Source organism: Balaenoptera acutorostrata, chromosome X (assembly GCF_949987535.1).
Source record: "Balaenoptera acutorostrata chromosome X, mBalAcu1.1, whole genome shotgun sequence".
Lineage (NCBI taxonomy): Eukaryota > Metazoa > Chordata > Mammalia > Artiodactyla > Balaenopteridae > Balaenoptera > Balaenoptera acutorostrata.
This window is the reverse complement of record NC_080085.1, coordinates 91,187,920-91,203,946: the sequence shown is the minus strand read 5'-3', so window position 1 is coordinate 91,203,946 and position 16,027 is coordinate 91,187,920. Positions and strand designations below refer to the sequence as shown.

Sequence of the window (16,027 nt, the reverse complement as noted above, 5' to 3'; positions counted from 1 at the left end):
CAGTAGATTGCCAATAATGGGTAAAAGCTGATGTGGAAATACAGGAAACGCAAGTTATGCATCAAATACACTTTCCATTCTACAGTAGCCTGTGCTTTCACTCAAAAAGCTTCCCCAACACTTTCTGTTGAATATTTGGCTACTGACAATTCAAAAAAAATAAAATACATGAAAATTTTAACATTTTAATTAAAAATACTGCCATTTATAATAGTAACAAGAAGTACGAGATACTTAGGAATAATTTGTCCACAGATGTGCAATGCCTATACTTTGGGCACTACAAAACACTGCTCATAAAAATTAAACAACACCTGAATAAATAGAGAGACATGCCATCTTCGTGGTTTGGAAGACACAGTATTGTTAAGATGTCTATTCTCAAACTGATTTACAGATTCAATGAAATCACAATAAAAATCCCAGCAGACACTTTTTTAAAGAAACTGACAGGATGATTTCTCATTTCATATGGAAATAAAAAGGACCTAGACCATGAAAAATCACTCTGACAATAACAGGGTGGGAAGATAAACACTACCTGATTTCAAGACTCATTTTAATTCTGCAAGAATAAAAACAGTGTGGTTTGTGGTGAAGGTGAAAATGTATATCAAAGGAACAAAATGAAGAGTCAAAAAATAGACCCACACATATGTGAACAACTGATTTACAACAAAGCTACAAAGGTAATTTGGTGGACAAAAAATAGTCTTTTCAACAAATGGTGCTTGGAGAAGTGGATATCCACATGCACAAACATAAACTGTGATCCATGTATAGTACCATATACAAAACTCAACTCAAAATACATCATAAACCTAAATATAATAGCAAAAACTGTAAAATTGTACCAGAAAACACAAGAGAAAGTCCTTGTGACACTAGATTAGGTAAAAATTTCATAGATGATAAATCAATACCACAATCTGTAAATGAACAAATCGATAAATTGTACTTCCTGAAAGGTAAAAATTTCTGCTCTTCCAAAGACACCGTTGAGAGAATGAAAAGACAAGCCAATGACTGGGAAAGTGTTTGAAAATCATATAACTGATAAAGGACTTGTATCCAGAATATAGAAAATCTCACAAAAGCCAATAAGAAGGAAAAAGACACTCAAATAAATGGGCAAAAATTATGAATAGACATTGCTCACACACCAAAAATCAAATATCAAATAAGTACTACATGGAACAATGCTCAACATCATTAATCATTAGGGAAATGCAAACAAAAACTTCAATGAAATACTACTACATCCCTGTGAGAATGACGAAAATTAAAAAGACTGAACACACCAAGTCTTGGCAAGACTATAGGGGATGGAACTCTCATACAACTGCTAGTGGAAATGAAAAATGGTGTGACCACTTTGGAAAACAGTTTGTCACTTTATTGTAATGTTAATCTCACATCTATCACATGATCCAGCCATTGCACTCCTAAGTATTTATTCTAGAAGAAGAAAGTCTATGTCTCTACAAAGACTAATACGCAAATGCTTATAAAAGCTTTATTTAAAAGACCCCTAAATTGGAAACCACCCAAACATCCATTAACAGGTAAATGGATAAAAGAAATTGTGGTATATTCATATACTGGAATACTACTAAGCAATACAAAAGAATGAACTATTGATATATGCAACAAAATGAACAAATCTAAAAATAATTACAATGAATGAACAAACCCAGACCAAAAAAAATAATAAAACTTCTTTGGTTCTATTTAAATACATTTCTGGGACATGAAAACTAATCCATAGTGGCAGATAACTGTTTTTGCCTAGGGACAGGGCAGTGGGAGGGCTAGGGAGGCCATGTAGTACAGAACTAAAAATGTTATGTGCTGGAAAAAATAATACTAATGACATTTAAACCTATATGGTTATTTTAGGGGACATGGTTTGGTATCATTATAATAGGGCAAACTATAGGGTAATTAATATTTTTGAAAATACAAACATTCTTGTAACTGACATTTTAACTAACAGTTGAAAAATTCCTGGCATCTTAAAAATTTCATTATACAATGGATAAAAACATGGTGTCCATGGAAGAATCCATATTACAATATTAAATTGCTAGGAAGACCTTTGAACCAATGGCATATTTCAACAACCATCTGAGAGATATATAGGAATCACTGATTATTATTTATACAGTCAGAAAAATATATATAAATTTATGCACATGCATGTTAAACATAAAGAGCCTTCCTCAAGCTAGACAATTAATTGCTTTCAAAGAAAGCATCTCTAAGATGGGCATCAGGGCTACTGCAAAGCATGTAGCTGCTGATGGAATTAAATGCCACCTGCTAAACCTCTTCTTCCAAGATGAGATCAAAGTAGTTTCCCTACTTTTAGGCTAGTTTGTGAACCTCACAGGAGCTATTCTACAACATGCTTTTGTTCAGATCTATGAACTCACTTGAGTCAGGTGTCATATCCAACTAAAGGTGTGAAGTGTTGTGGCTTCCTGAGGACTGCTGCCCTTGAACCTGGAGTAGAAGCTCCAGCAGCCATCAGGACACAGATGCTCAGAACCTGCCTCTTTCAGACACCTGATATGAGCAAGGCCACCAGCATGAGGATCTGCAAAGGGAGAGACAAATCCAGCAATCACCATGCTTTAGCTTTACTGGTGTAACTATGTGCCCCGCACCGTGGTAGGCACTGGGTTAGTGACAATGACACTGAAACAATTGGGTAGTGATTGTAACAACCCAATGTTACAATGGGCTTCTCATCAGGGCTTTTCTTTTTTTCTCAGTTATTCCTCTATCTACTACTTAAAAACAAAAAACAAAAAATGTTAAAAAGGAATAAGAAGTGGTCTGAATTCATACAGGCACTCATGATCCCGCAACAACCACAGGGCCGCTGGCTTATTCATGTGTTATCACTGAATGTTCACAGTGACCCTGTGGGGAAAGCGTTCTTATCCCCATTTTACAGAGGGGAAAGCTGAGGCTCAGAGAGAGTCGTTACCTGTCTCACCTCCCACGCCCCTGCCTTTAGAAGGAAAGTGGCTCCTGGACACCCCTGGAGCAGGACACCGCACCCACTGGGGCCAGGAGGGACCCCAATGGCTTTACCTACGAGACAGCGGAGGCACCGAGCCCCAAAGCGGGAAAGAGGTGACTTGGATGTGGATCCCTTAATCTCCCCACACCCCAGGGCAGCCCAGCCCCCACCTCACGGACCCACACTCTCAGCTGAGTCCCAAAAACCTGAAGGCGGGACCTGCTTCTCTCATCAAGCAGCGTCCGTCTGTAACAAAAAATCGTCACGGTCGCCATATTGACGTCAGGTTTCTATGGCAACCGCGAGGCGCAGGCTTGTTTCTCCACACCGGAAATGCCTCTTCACAGCCGTCCATCCACACCCTGGATTTCGCTGAAAGCAGAGTACCTTTGCTCTTCAGGCTGCCACCGGAGAAATAGAGGCACTAGACTGGGACCCGGGCGGTTGGCGGAATTCTGCCCACGTTGTTGTAACAAGGCATGTGCCTGTCGTCAGGAATTTTGTGTTCTTTAAAATGAGACAGGAGGGAAGTATAACAAAACTCAGGGAGGTGTCCTAGGGTTCTTGGAGGTGAACTAGCCCTCGGAGGGTGAACGTGTAAAATCAAAGGCCATGCTAAGCAGTTAGCTATCTGTGGCAGAAAACTAAGAGACTGACTGTAATCATGTGACTGAATGATCGAGGAACACACAAAATAAATGCCATTTAGGCAATTTGGGAATTATTTAAAGAAAGCAGGCCTAGAATATTATAGTTATTTAGTAGGCAGAAACTTAGTCAGTTGGACCATACATTGGTTTGTCCTGGGGAATTCTAATCCTCCATTCCTGTTAACTTCTTCTATATAAAGGGGCATCCATGACCAAAACACTTCTAGCGTCTCCATACACTCATTTCTTCTCTATCACAGGAACGACTTACCTGATTAGTGAGACTGGAAGGAGAAACTAATTGCACAGCCCAGGCCCACTCCCTTCAAAACTCTTGGTGGTGAGTTGCCCTTATGGAGCACACGTTCTGCTCTGCCCTCATAGGTGGGTCTTACAATTGGCCCACAGTTCTCTCACCTTTCTGTGTCTTGCTGGCTCCCAATTATTCCTATGGTCTTGCTCCAAAATGCTTGGGCTTCTAAGGGCTCCCCCACCCCTAATACATCACTGTTCCACATCTGAGCTCTAAACCAATTAAGAAATATGAAAAAAGAATAAGGAGACTATATCAACTTTATTCCTTATAAAAGTGATATTGAGAAAGTGGCTTAGATCTACAGGCACCGCATTTCCTATTAATGAACCTAGAATCAGATAGACTTATCCACCCAGCAGTGCTACATTGGAACTGTCACAAAGGTCAAGGACTACAGTGCATATCTGTTGGCTGTCTGGTGGCTGTCAGCTCAGGGTGCTCTCAGTTCCTAGAGGCAACTCTAATTCCTTGTCATGTGGACCCCTCTTTCTTTGAGCCAGCAACAGCACATTTAATCCTTCTTGTACTTTGAATCTCTGACTTCTCCTCCTGTAAACAGCCAGAGAAAATTATCTGCTTTAAATGGCTTGTCTGATTAGGTCAGGCCCAACCAGATAGTCTCCATTTTGCAATATAACATACCATAAACATGGAAGTGATATCTCTTCGTATTCATTGGTTCCACCCACACTCAAAGGTGAGGGGATTATACAAGTCTGAGGATCATTGGAGATCATCTTAGAATCCTGCCTACCACATGGAGTTTCAGACCAAAAAATGTTGTGCAACCTTTAATCAGTGATATCCAGCTTTAAACTGAGTTTTCTGACCCAAAGCTCAGGCTACTGGTATAGAACATCATATTGTTAGGGCTGAGGCCAGACAGAGGGAGTGTCTCAAACGAGGTTCTATAGTCAGGGATATGTCTGGTCTCCTGACTCCAATTTCCTCTCCAGCATCCACATTATTTTGCTCTGTACTATCTCTTCTACCTCAGAATCAATGGGAAACTGCTCTTCCTTTAGTGTCAAACTAGATGATAAACTAAGGGGACAGGAAAGCATACACTTTAACAGGAGACGGAGCGGTGATTTTCTTCTCTTTCCCCAACTTCCACAAGTAACTCATCCCGTAATTCATAACTGGCACTAAAGCTAATACATTATGGGGATATATTTCAGCTCTTGCTATTACCTTTCCAAATGCTCTTTATGGCAGTAGTGCTCTTTGGATTAGGTTAATGTCATCTCCTCTCTGGAAGGGAGGAGCCCGGTGGGCCAGAACTGATACGTGTTGAAGTCTTACTACGTCCCATATGTACTTTACAGGTTTTCTCATTTACAGCCCAGGACAGCACTGTGAGAAAGGTATCATGATAAATCACAGATAACCAAGCTCAGGCTGACAGAGCCTATGTCACCTTTTCAGAGAAATGGCAGGATGGGATGAGGTCCCATCTCTTTCCCTCCCCACAGTATGACCAGGAGCTTCCCATTTAGAAGATGATAGTTTTACACTTCCCCAGTATTGTGCCCTCATGGGTACACACTCAACAACTTCTCTTGTTGAGGAAGATGATAGATGATTAAATCCTGCTCCTTGGACCAAGATGCCTAGCGGTGGGGTCACACAGTTTGGCTGGTCCCTGAGATCACTCCCAGGCTCACTGATCCCACCCCACTGACATCAGGCTTGGGCATGTGACTAGATGTGGCCAAATATAAGAGGAAATCAAATGTGCCCCTTGAGTGGAAGTGTTAAGAACCATTGAGAGGTTCCGACAGTACTCTTTTTTCCCTCTGCCTCAGAATGTCCCAGATTTCTTGTAAAGTAGTTTCACTCATCTAATCTTTCAGTAACACTAGAATATGAGAATTTAAATGATGACAGGAATGCTTGTGAAGAGAGAAGCTAAATGGCTTATACCCAAATTTGGCCTGATAGAAGATCAATTCAAATCTTATGCCCTAAAACTGAATCAAAAGCCAGGAGAAGTTACGCATCTTACCCAGGGTCATACAGAAAATAGTTAGGGACCAACATTTCCTTCCTTTTGCTCCATTGCTTTCTCCAGAACACCCATCATCATGCTTGTGCTTCTCTGGATGTTTATGTTTACTGAGCCACAAGATGAACTCACATACCCAGTTAATGGGCATTCCTGATGTTAACTCTCCAAGAGGGCCTCATAAGAGCTCAGTAAAGGTACACTAATTCCATGGAAATGGGGTGACAATTTTTCCCCTAGCTCACCTCCGTTAGACAACTTTACAACACAAAAGTGGCACCAACTCTTAAACACAAGGTGGGTCTGTGTGAGTTACATTCCTTCTTGTTGTCATAGTTCCAGAAGCTCTTTAGGACATAGTTATGCTGTTTACGGCTATGTAGTTTAGGTTAAAGTAATCTTGGAAGCAGAAGTTAGGAAGTGGGGTAGGAAGGAAACTAACACTTCAAGGGCCTACTACTGGCCAGACAGTGTGTTAAGAACTCTACATACTGTTTTTATAACTTCTTACAACTGTTCTGTAAGTTAAGTATCAGTATTCCCTGTTACAACTCAGTCCTCCCCCAAGGCACACTCTACCGAGGCTCAGAGAGGTTAAATACATTTTCCAAGGACACACGTGGTTAAGAGTGTATCCTAATCCAGGGTTGTTGGATTCCAAAGTTGGGTTCTACCCTGAATCTGTGCACATAGGGTGGGTAGTAACGTTTACCTTGCTCTAGAGCAGGTTTTCTCAACCTCAGCAATGTTGACACTTTGGGTCAGAGAACTCCTTGTTGTGAAGGCTGTTCTATGTACTGTGGGATGTTTAGCCTCTACCCACAGGATTTCAGTAGCACCCCCAGTTGTGACTACCAAAAATGTTTTCAGACATTTCCACATGTCTCCTGGAGCTGGGGAACAAAATCACCACCATTTGAGAACTACTGCTCTAGATATACATTTCTGACAGGTAGTTGGATACATGGGTCTGGAGACTAGAAAAAAGTCCTGAGATGAAGACATGATTTGTAGGCTTAATGGAGCCTGGCATGTAATAGATGCCCTATAAATATTTGTTAAATAAATGCAAATGGCTTATAAAATTGAGAGTTGTCAAGCCTTTTTCTATCCTTATACCAGTTCTACAAACTGAAGTAGGATCATTCTTATAAACTTTATCAAAATCTGCATTTTCAACCCAACATTTATTGCTTAGCTTTTGTTTCCCTTTGTAAAAGTAATGTATTTGAAATGGAAGAACATGTCTAAGTGAGTTACACTACCACCAGGTAAAGCCAGAGCCAGAACTCAACATTAAGGTGGTGGAACAGAAGACTAAAGGTCCAGTGTACCCTATATTTCTGTGACAGACGCCATGCTAACTACTTTAATGACATTAACATATTTGATCTTCACAACAGCCCTTTAAGGTTTTATCACCATTTATGGATCAGAAATTCAAGGCATGGAGAGGTTAAGGAACTTGTCTAGGTCACACAGTTAGTAGGAGACAGAGGAAGGGCCCTTCCCAGGACTGTATGGTATTAAAGCCCATTGATATTAACCACAAAGATATCCTACCATGCATCAACAGATATCTCTAAAGCCTTGCCCAGGGTCTGGAACTCGGTGACTTTTTAACTGAATTGAACTTAGATACAGTGACTGAATGTAGAATTCTTGTGAGCCTGCAGCATGACTCTTAAAATAAGTCCTTGAACTTACATGGAAAAATATCTCCCTTCTAGAAACTCAAAGTGTTTTTCTGAATAGAAATGACTTTATTCTCTGGCCCAGACCTAGCTGGCTGGGAGAAGAGGCTGGTGTGATCCTCTTTGACAGGTGAGACCACCTCCTCCTTGGGCGGTGACTTACCCAAGGTCATCCCAGAGTTTTGAGGTGAGGTCTGCTGCTGGGACCCAGGGAGATCTCCTGGATGGTACTGTAGGGTCCTGTACAAAATACACAGAAATAGTTTTTGATCCTATGTAGCACCCTACCTTTCAAAGGTTCAATGGAAAAGTATTTTCTTGAAGTTATCTGCAGGGAGAAGTAAGAGAATATGACAGCACATGGAATGAGAACAAACAGGATGATGACTTTCTTCCTTTTCCCCAGCTTCTCCAGGGGAGGAGAGCAGAAAACAGCAGGTTTTCCAGGGGCTCTCTCTTTGCCCCCTTTCTTACCCCTTTGCTCCAGCCCAGCCCTTTGTGACATTAGAGGAATGTAGACAGAAGCCAGGAACCTGGGGTGCCCTGATAGTGGGGACAGAAAGGTGGGAGGTGCCTGACAACCAGAATGGTGCATCAGGAAACACAGGTACTGAAGTCCATGCCCTGGCCATTGGTTCATCCATCAAGCTCTCAGTTTCCACCTGTTTCTGTTTGCAGTGCCATCACTCTACCCCATAGCAATGAAGCTCACACATAACACAAATATATATATATTCAGAATTGTTTTAATGACAATAAGATTATAACTGTACAAAAAATAAAAATCTAAAAACCAGACATTGAAGTAAATAACAGCAGAAAAATTACCTTTTATCACACATCATTCCTAAATGTCATTAGTTGTGAATTCCTTTATGCCTTTTTCTACTTTTATATGCACATTCCCATATATAATTATATACCTTAGTTTTTTTATTAGAGTGCCTGTAACATACACCATTGATTCAGAAACACTTTTTTGAGAAAAAAGCAAAACCCATCACATAAAATCTACACATATATTTTATGCCATATCCCAATGTGAGAAATGTTGAAGATTTTTTAAAAATTGATGATAACATAGAGTAAGACAATTTAGGTCATATGATATATGCGTTGCTAGGATCTCTGGCATTTTCATGTATTTCCTTGTAGCCTGTTTCTAGGCATGTTTGTATTCAATGTAATTGTGTTTCCACTATGCTACCAGTGGTTCTCAGGTGTTAATGTGCATTGGAACCTCTCAAGGGAACATGATAATAATGTATGTTTTGGGGCCCAGTTGGAAGTGTGTTTGATTCATGAAATCTGGAGAGAGGTGCCAAAGTCTACATTATTAGCAAGAGACACAGAAGACTCTGAAGCAGGTAGTCTTTGGGGAATGCTTCAAAAAATCACTGATACATACAGACAAGGACTCCCTCTTAGACCAAAACTTTACTCAGGCTCCTCTGGCCTTCTTTTCAATGAGGTCTTGTTCTTGGTTCTGGCCTTGGCCTGGTAAGCCCAGTTTTAGCAAGAAATTCTGATTAGACAATTTATCAAGAATTCCCCCAACCTTGATATCTAATCAAGCTTGATACATAACCAAGTTCCTCTTCATAATTTTCCATCCTCTCCCTCACCCTTCCCATTGGCCATAAATCCCTAGCTGTCCCTGTTGTATTTGGAGTTGAGTTCAATTTCTCTCCCTTATTGCAATAGTCTTGAGTAAAGTATTTCTTGCTGTTTTTAATAAGTAATAGTGTTCAAGAAGCTGGAGGAAAGACTGAAGGTACTTAGTGGAGACATGGAATACAAAAAATATAAAAAAGACCCAAATTGAACATCTAGAGATAAAAACTACAACGTCTGAAATGAAAAATATGTTAGATGGGGTTAATGGCAGATTAGATGTTGCAGAAGATTACTGAACCTGAAGACACAGCAATTGAAACAATTCAAAATGAAATACAGAGAGAAAAAAGACAAATAAATGAACAGATCTCTTAATCCCATACCCCTATTTTATAGCACAGGGAATTATAGCCATTTTCTTATAATAACTTTGAATGGAGTATAATCTGTAAAAATACTGAGTCACTATTCTGTATACCTGAAACTAATATCATATTGTAATTCAACTGTACTTCAATTAAAAAAATGAACAAGCATTACTGAGTTGTGGGACAATCATACTGATAATCATTTTAAATGGAAATGGTCTAAGCTCTCTAATGACATGACAGAGATTGTCAGAGTGGATAAAAGACTCAGCCCCTAATATCTGAATGTTATGGAGAAGAGAGGCCTGGCTGCACACACAAAAAATCATATACACATGCTGAGAAAAAGATCTTTTTGCTAAAATATACATACCACGGTCCAAGCATCATTAAGACAGTACTCACCCAAGCTAGTACAATTCTAAGTCAGGTAGAGGATAAAAATGCACACCTCTATAGGAGACAAACTGGGACACTGAGGTGTTTAGAAGAGAAATCTGTAATGATGGAGGGTGGAGGTGGCTCACCACAGCAGAGGAATGGAGTGGGCTTGTGACACAGTTTGGATGCTACTTCCAACAACTGAGGGGAATCTGAGGGACTTGGGTCCTGCAAGTGCAGATGAACATAAGAAGTAGTTAAACATAGCTCACACTCTCTTTACCTATTTTAGTTCTCTAGGCAGCCCTAGAAATTATCTCCATTTTACCAATGAACAGAGTAAAATAACTGAGGCACTCTCATGGTAACAACCACTGTTTATATTACTAGCTAAATGATTCAGAAGTAATTTGAAATTCATTATTCTTGTTTGTTGTTGCTTTTTCATCAAGTTTTCATCAAGTTCTTCACCATCTTTAAGTTGATTGACACATTTAGTTTGCTTTCTTTTTTTTTTTTTTTGGCCGTGCAGCATGCAGGATCTTAGTTCCTGACCAGGGATCAAACCTGGGTCCTCTGCAGTGGAAGTGCGAAGTCCTAACCACTGCACTGTCAGGGAATTCCTGCTTCCTCTTTTAAAAATCAAACTTTAATATAATTAGAGATTAAGTAATACTTGTTGATTTAGGAAAAAAAGATAAAAACTTAAAATTAATCTACACACGTGTAATCTCAGTAAAGGAAACAGGGTGTTGAAAGTAAGATTTAAAATTTTTCTTCTTAGTACATTTTCTCTCTGTTCCAAAGCAACAACAAAACCACTTTAGGATGCATATTTTACAGTCAGAAACACAATAAAGCTCTTTCCATTTGTGGGAAAATGATTTTTTTTAATTGGCATACATCTGAAGATTTCTCTCTTCATATGAAATTCACCAAAGTTTATTTTTACTAAATGGAAAATATTTTCCATCAGCTACAAGGGAAAGAGTAAATTTGTAAACAGGCTAATTGTAACTTTTAAAACAATGTTTGGGGGAAAATTAAATATACAAATAAATGTTAAGATTTTTAAATTTATAGGGATGCCTTATTTATTTGGTTATGTATGTTTATATTACTCAGAAAGCACTTCGACTGGTTACACAAGATAGCAACTACATTACATGCTATATGCTTGAAAATTTTAAAATGGGATCTTTCTAAACAAAATCAGCATGTTTATTACATGAAATATGTGATATCAGGGAAGAAGACAGTGAATAGACATAGGATTTTGTCCATTTCATTCATGTAATCCAGTCCTTTTTCTACTCTCAGGACAACTTTTAAGTTTCATATATAAATAGCTCCGTTCTATTAAGTAAATGTATTCACTTAATGTTCCCAAAGTTGCCAACTGAGAGTAGACCTGCTGAAACATGACTGTTATTTTCACAGTTTTGAAAAACAGGAGCTAACTGAAAGTTGGTCAAATGTGATCCAATTAGCTTTAAGGAGAGGAGAGGAGACACAAAAAATAAACATAGCAAGTTAAACATCTCTCCTTGGCAGGGGCTTTGAAAGAGGCCGTATTCCTCTTAAGAGGCTCTGAGCCTTGTTTAATCATGACTAAATATAGGATGATGATAGAAAATTTTACAAGTACTTTCTTTGGATGATTGGATTATGGTTTTGTTTATATTTTTCCTTATATTTTCTGCATAATCCAAATGTCTAATGACCTTGTATTACACAAATAATTATAAAAAGTATTTCAGGGGCTTCCCTGGTGGCGCAGTGGTTGAGAGTCTGCCTGCCAATGCAGGGGACACGGGTTCGGGCCCTGGTCTGGGAAGATCCCACATACCACAGAGCGGCTGGGCCCGTGAGCCACAACTACTGAGCCTGCGCGTCTGGAGCCTGTGCTCCGCAACGAGAGAGGCCGCGATAGTGAGAGGCCCGTGCACCGCGATGAAGAGTGGCCCCCACTCGCCGCAACTGGAGAAAGCCCTCGCACAGAAACGAAGACCCAACACAGCCAAAAATAAATAAATAAATAAATAAAATTAAAAAAAAAAAAAGTATTTCATTTAGAAATGTTCCTCATAGGAACTTTTAAACATGAGCGTGTAAAGAAATAAACAACTCACAAAGACTCAATGTTAATTTTTGTTATATGTTATTTTAGATAAATTATAATTGCTAAAATCTTTAATAATAAAAATTAAATGCATTATTATATTATTAAATATCTACTACATCAGACACTGTGCTGGAAATTGAGCTCCAGGGTGATTAAGACAAAATCATTGTTGTAAAAGGGCACAGGCTTGCATAGAAAAGATAATGCCTAATTTATTTAATAATTATATAATTATATTTATTATTAATAATAGATTCATAATGCATTAATTTAACAGGATATTTGGAAGGATTACAAAACAGTACTGGTTTAATAACAAGGTCGTACTGTATAGCACAGGGAACTACATTCAATATCCTGTGATAAACCATAATGGAAAAGAATATTAAAAAAGAATGTATAAAAATAAGGTACTGGTTTAAATATAGACATACATTGACTGTTGAATGCAATCCAATTTTAGAAATATTAAAATTTGGAAAGGTGTATTCCTTGTGAAATCAAATAAGTAAGGTAATTTAGATCACAAGGTTTGTAGAACAGTGTAATCACTGTCAGTGTTTCTCCATGCCTATGCTGGCAAAACTGAGATGCATCAGAATCACCTGAGGAATTTTCAAAACAGTAGTTACTGATCAGGTGATTCAAGGGTGACAATGGGAGGTGGGAGCGGGAAGGGCACCCATGTGTCAGCATTTTTAACATTTCACTCAGGTGATTATGATGGAAGTAAGGGGTCTGCGTTTACCTAAACACTGGCACATACAAGGTTTTTAAAACAAGATTGCAGATCTTGGGTTAGAGACCTTCCTTGCTATGTTCCTTTGGAAATTAAAAGTAATACTTTACAGGTAAATAGTTACTTGCTTAGGCCACTTAATTAAGAACAGTCAGGAACAGTATTGAGCTTGGTTATGAACTCCATTATAGTTTGTGAATCAATTAAAATAATAATTAAATATCTACTATGTTAGACAATACACTAGAAACTAAGCTCCAGGATTATTAAGAAAAAAATCATTGTCTTCATATGGGCACACAATCACATAAAAATGATAAAGCCAGACATTGAAAACAGTTTTTAAGAACTTACAAAGCAGTTTCATGTTTCATGCATGGAAGGGATAGAAATGGGAAAGGAGTGCATTTCAGCTTTAAAATGTGTTCCTCTAACATAATTTACATGGCCTGTGGTTCTGTTAAACTGGTTGGGCAGGGCTACCCAGACTCTTTTCTGAGAAAAATCCCCCACATAGGGTAGAAACACAGGCAAAACAAAGCTTTCAGCCTGTTTGTGTTTTGGAGGTTTGAGGTAGTACAATTCTGGGCATCTACATGTGTCTCCTGAGCTGGGCCCCAGTGCATTCATGTCTGAGTTTTCAAAAGGAGGAGCATAAAAATAAAACCAAAAGAGCTGTTTTGTTCAGAACCAACATAAGAACAAGAACCATGGGAATGGTACTCTCAGGAATATAACTCCAAAGTGAGGATAAAAGCCTTCTCCACACTTTTATAGAGGTCAAAGGGGGGATTTATCTCACCAGGGACTGCAGAGAGATCAGTGGGGTTTTGTTACCTTGTGGACTCTAGCACATCAGCAACAGGAACAGAAACAGGAGCCAGCAAAAGAGAAAGTATAGCCAACTGACATGGCAATAATCAGGTGAGTAGGGGTAGTGCAAATATGATCAGAATGACAGGGTGGAACCCACCTATTTTGCCCTCTGGACTTGTGAGCCTGGGTGAAAACTCCCTTTAGTACTTCCCAAGTATCTGATAAGGGCCAGGGTCCTGCTAAATGCTGGAGAGTTGCCTAGGAGGCAGCCCAACACAGTTCCACACCTCATATATTCCACTCAGCAGCCCTGTAAGGCAAGCATTATTCCCCATTTCACAGAAGAGAAGACTGACTCTTTACAGGAATGTATCTGTAATAAAGGGAGGGTTTACTTCCAGTTAAGACTGGAAGATGCTTAAAGTTCACTCTTCTTTAAGTTTGCTGAACCAGTAATTTTTTGTACATTCACAGACTCATTGAAAAACCGTTTTCATTGCTTCTAAAACTCCAGATAATTAAAGGGAAAAAAGTCACATATTATCCAACCATAGAGAAATGTGCTCCAATTAACATCCTGGGGTATTTGATTTCAGATTTTTGGAGGGTTCATATAATATATATATATATATTTTAATGAAACAATAATAAATGTATAGATTGATTTTTAATTGCTTTATTAACTTTACATTTTTCCATGCAAATGGGTGAAACGCTACTGTTGACAGAAACAGATTGCGTGCCAAGGCAATCTCCAATTAGAAGCTGGTAACACAAGAACCCACCTGACACATGGAAATTACATAAGGTTCACAGCAAACGGATCAGTAAAGGCATATCAGGAAAATGCAAGGAAAAGGAGAACAGTGGGAATCACAGTATTAATCTCATGGAAAATGGCAGGAGTCAAGGCATAAGGCAAAATTCATCATGATGGTCATGGTGATTAGAGAGCTCCCCCATAAGGATACGCAGGCAATTCCTCAATTGCAGCTCCCTAAGTTTTCTCCTGATTTCTCTCATCTCCTCCATGAACATTTCCATATCATCTCCATCTCCACCCATCCCATCGTTGACCTGCCTATTGGGTATGGCCCATCGGAAATTAGGGGCAAGTCGGCGAGCCTGTCCCCGTCTATTATTTCCTGCTGGCTGGTGGCCTTCGCCCCCTCCCAAAGGGCGGTCTTCCTCTCCATTCTGCACGGGCCGCTCCATTTCTTCGTTTTCCTGGTGGATATTTGCCATGATGAGATTTTTTTCCCTGGTGATTTTTCTTTGAACAACAAGTAAGACAAAGGCAAGGAGAGAGACTGAATGCTTGGTGCACTAACCAGCAGGATTCAGAGCCCTGATATCAAAGACTTTTAAATTTTATTTTTTCCCACCTCAGGAGCCTCGTGCGCCTTCTAGGGAGCCTCCAATTTGAGCCCCTTCCCCAGCTCTCTCCTTTTCTCTCCCTCCCCCAAACCCAAAGCCCACCATTTTTCTTTTCCCAGGATTCTTTCCCAGAGCGCAGCAGGCACCAAAATGGAGGACGGGGGATAGGGCCTGGGGGAGTTAGGAAGGGGTCTCAGACTGGCTTTGCACCAGCACCCCCCCGCACCGACCTGGGCCTATCCTTGCTGTCTCCTGCTCCTCCTGATTCTCGCCACGAGTGCGCCGCCGCGACGCCTAGTCCCGCAGACCTGCAAAGGGCCGGGGTGGGAGCAGGGCGCTGCTGCAGCCGGGCGCTCGGCCCCTTCCCGGCCCCACGCCCCCGCCAACCCCTCCCTCCCCGCGTCCTCCGCCCCCACCCTCAGCCGCTCCCATCCCCGCCCCCCTCCCGGGTTCACCATTGCCCTGCAGGAACTCAGGAATGATTTCCCATTGCTCTTAGTTGCTCTGCTGCCCTCCCTGGAACCCTGCAGTCCCTGTACCCCCACCCAAGGGGGCCCCCATTTCTGTTCCCAAGAAAGCCGAGGCGTGGAGAGAGCTCGCCGGGACCCGCCGCGCTGAACCCCTGCGCCGGCCTCTGGGGTTGGCGGGCCGCTGCCGCCCTGGCGTCAGCGCGCGGGCCCCGGGGCCCTTACCTGCTCCGCTTCCCCAGGGCCCGATGCCAGCCCGCCGTGCGCAGGGCAGCGGGGAGCTGGTACCCAGACACGAGTGACGACTGCACCAAAGGCTGCGTCGCTCTGCAGCTCGCGGTCACGTGAGGGCTTCGCGTCACCGCCGAGCTCTCCCCCAACTCCTGCGGCCGGTGCAGCAGGAGCGCCCCCCTCCAGCCTAGTGCACACACACGGACA

At 40.8% G+C, this 16,027-nt stretch overlaps 1 protein-coding gene across 2 annotated transcripts; it reads right to left on the bottom strand.

Moving 5' to 3' along the window:
- Positions 1–14,405: 14,405 nt before the first annotated feature.
- On the bottom strand, positions 14,406–15,430 carry BEX3 (brain expressed X-linked 3). 2 transcript variants are annotated; one of them, XM_057538277.1, is made up of 2 exons: positions 15,353–15,430; positions 14,406–14,972 (listed from the first exon to the last, which is right to left on the bottom strand). In XM_057538277.1, the coding sequence occupies exon 2, from the start codon at positions 14,958–14,960 to the stop codon at positions 14,652–14,654; it is 309 nt and encodes a 102-aa protein (XP_057394260.1). In that variant the 5' UTR covers positions 14,961–14,972; positions 15,353–15,430; the 3' UTR covers positions 14,406–14,651. The 2 variants fall into 2 exon arrangements, with proteins under 2 accessions (XP_057394260.1, XP_057394259.1); XM_057538276.1 differs by having other exon boundaries at positions 14,406–15,018; positions 15,353–15,429.
- Between the last annotated feature and the right edge of the window lie 597 nt (positions 15,431–16,027).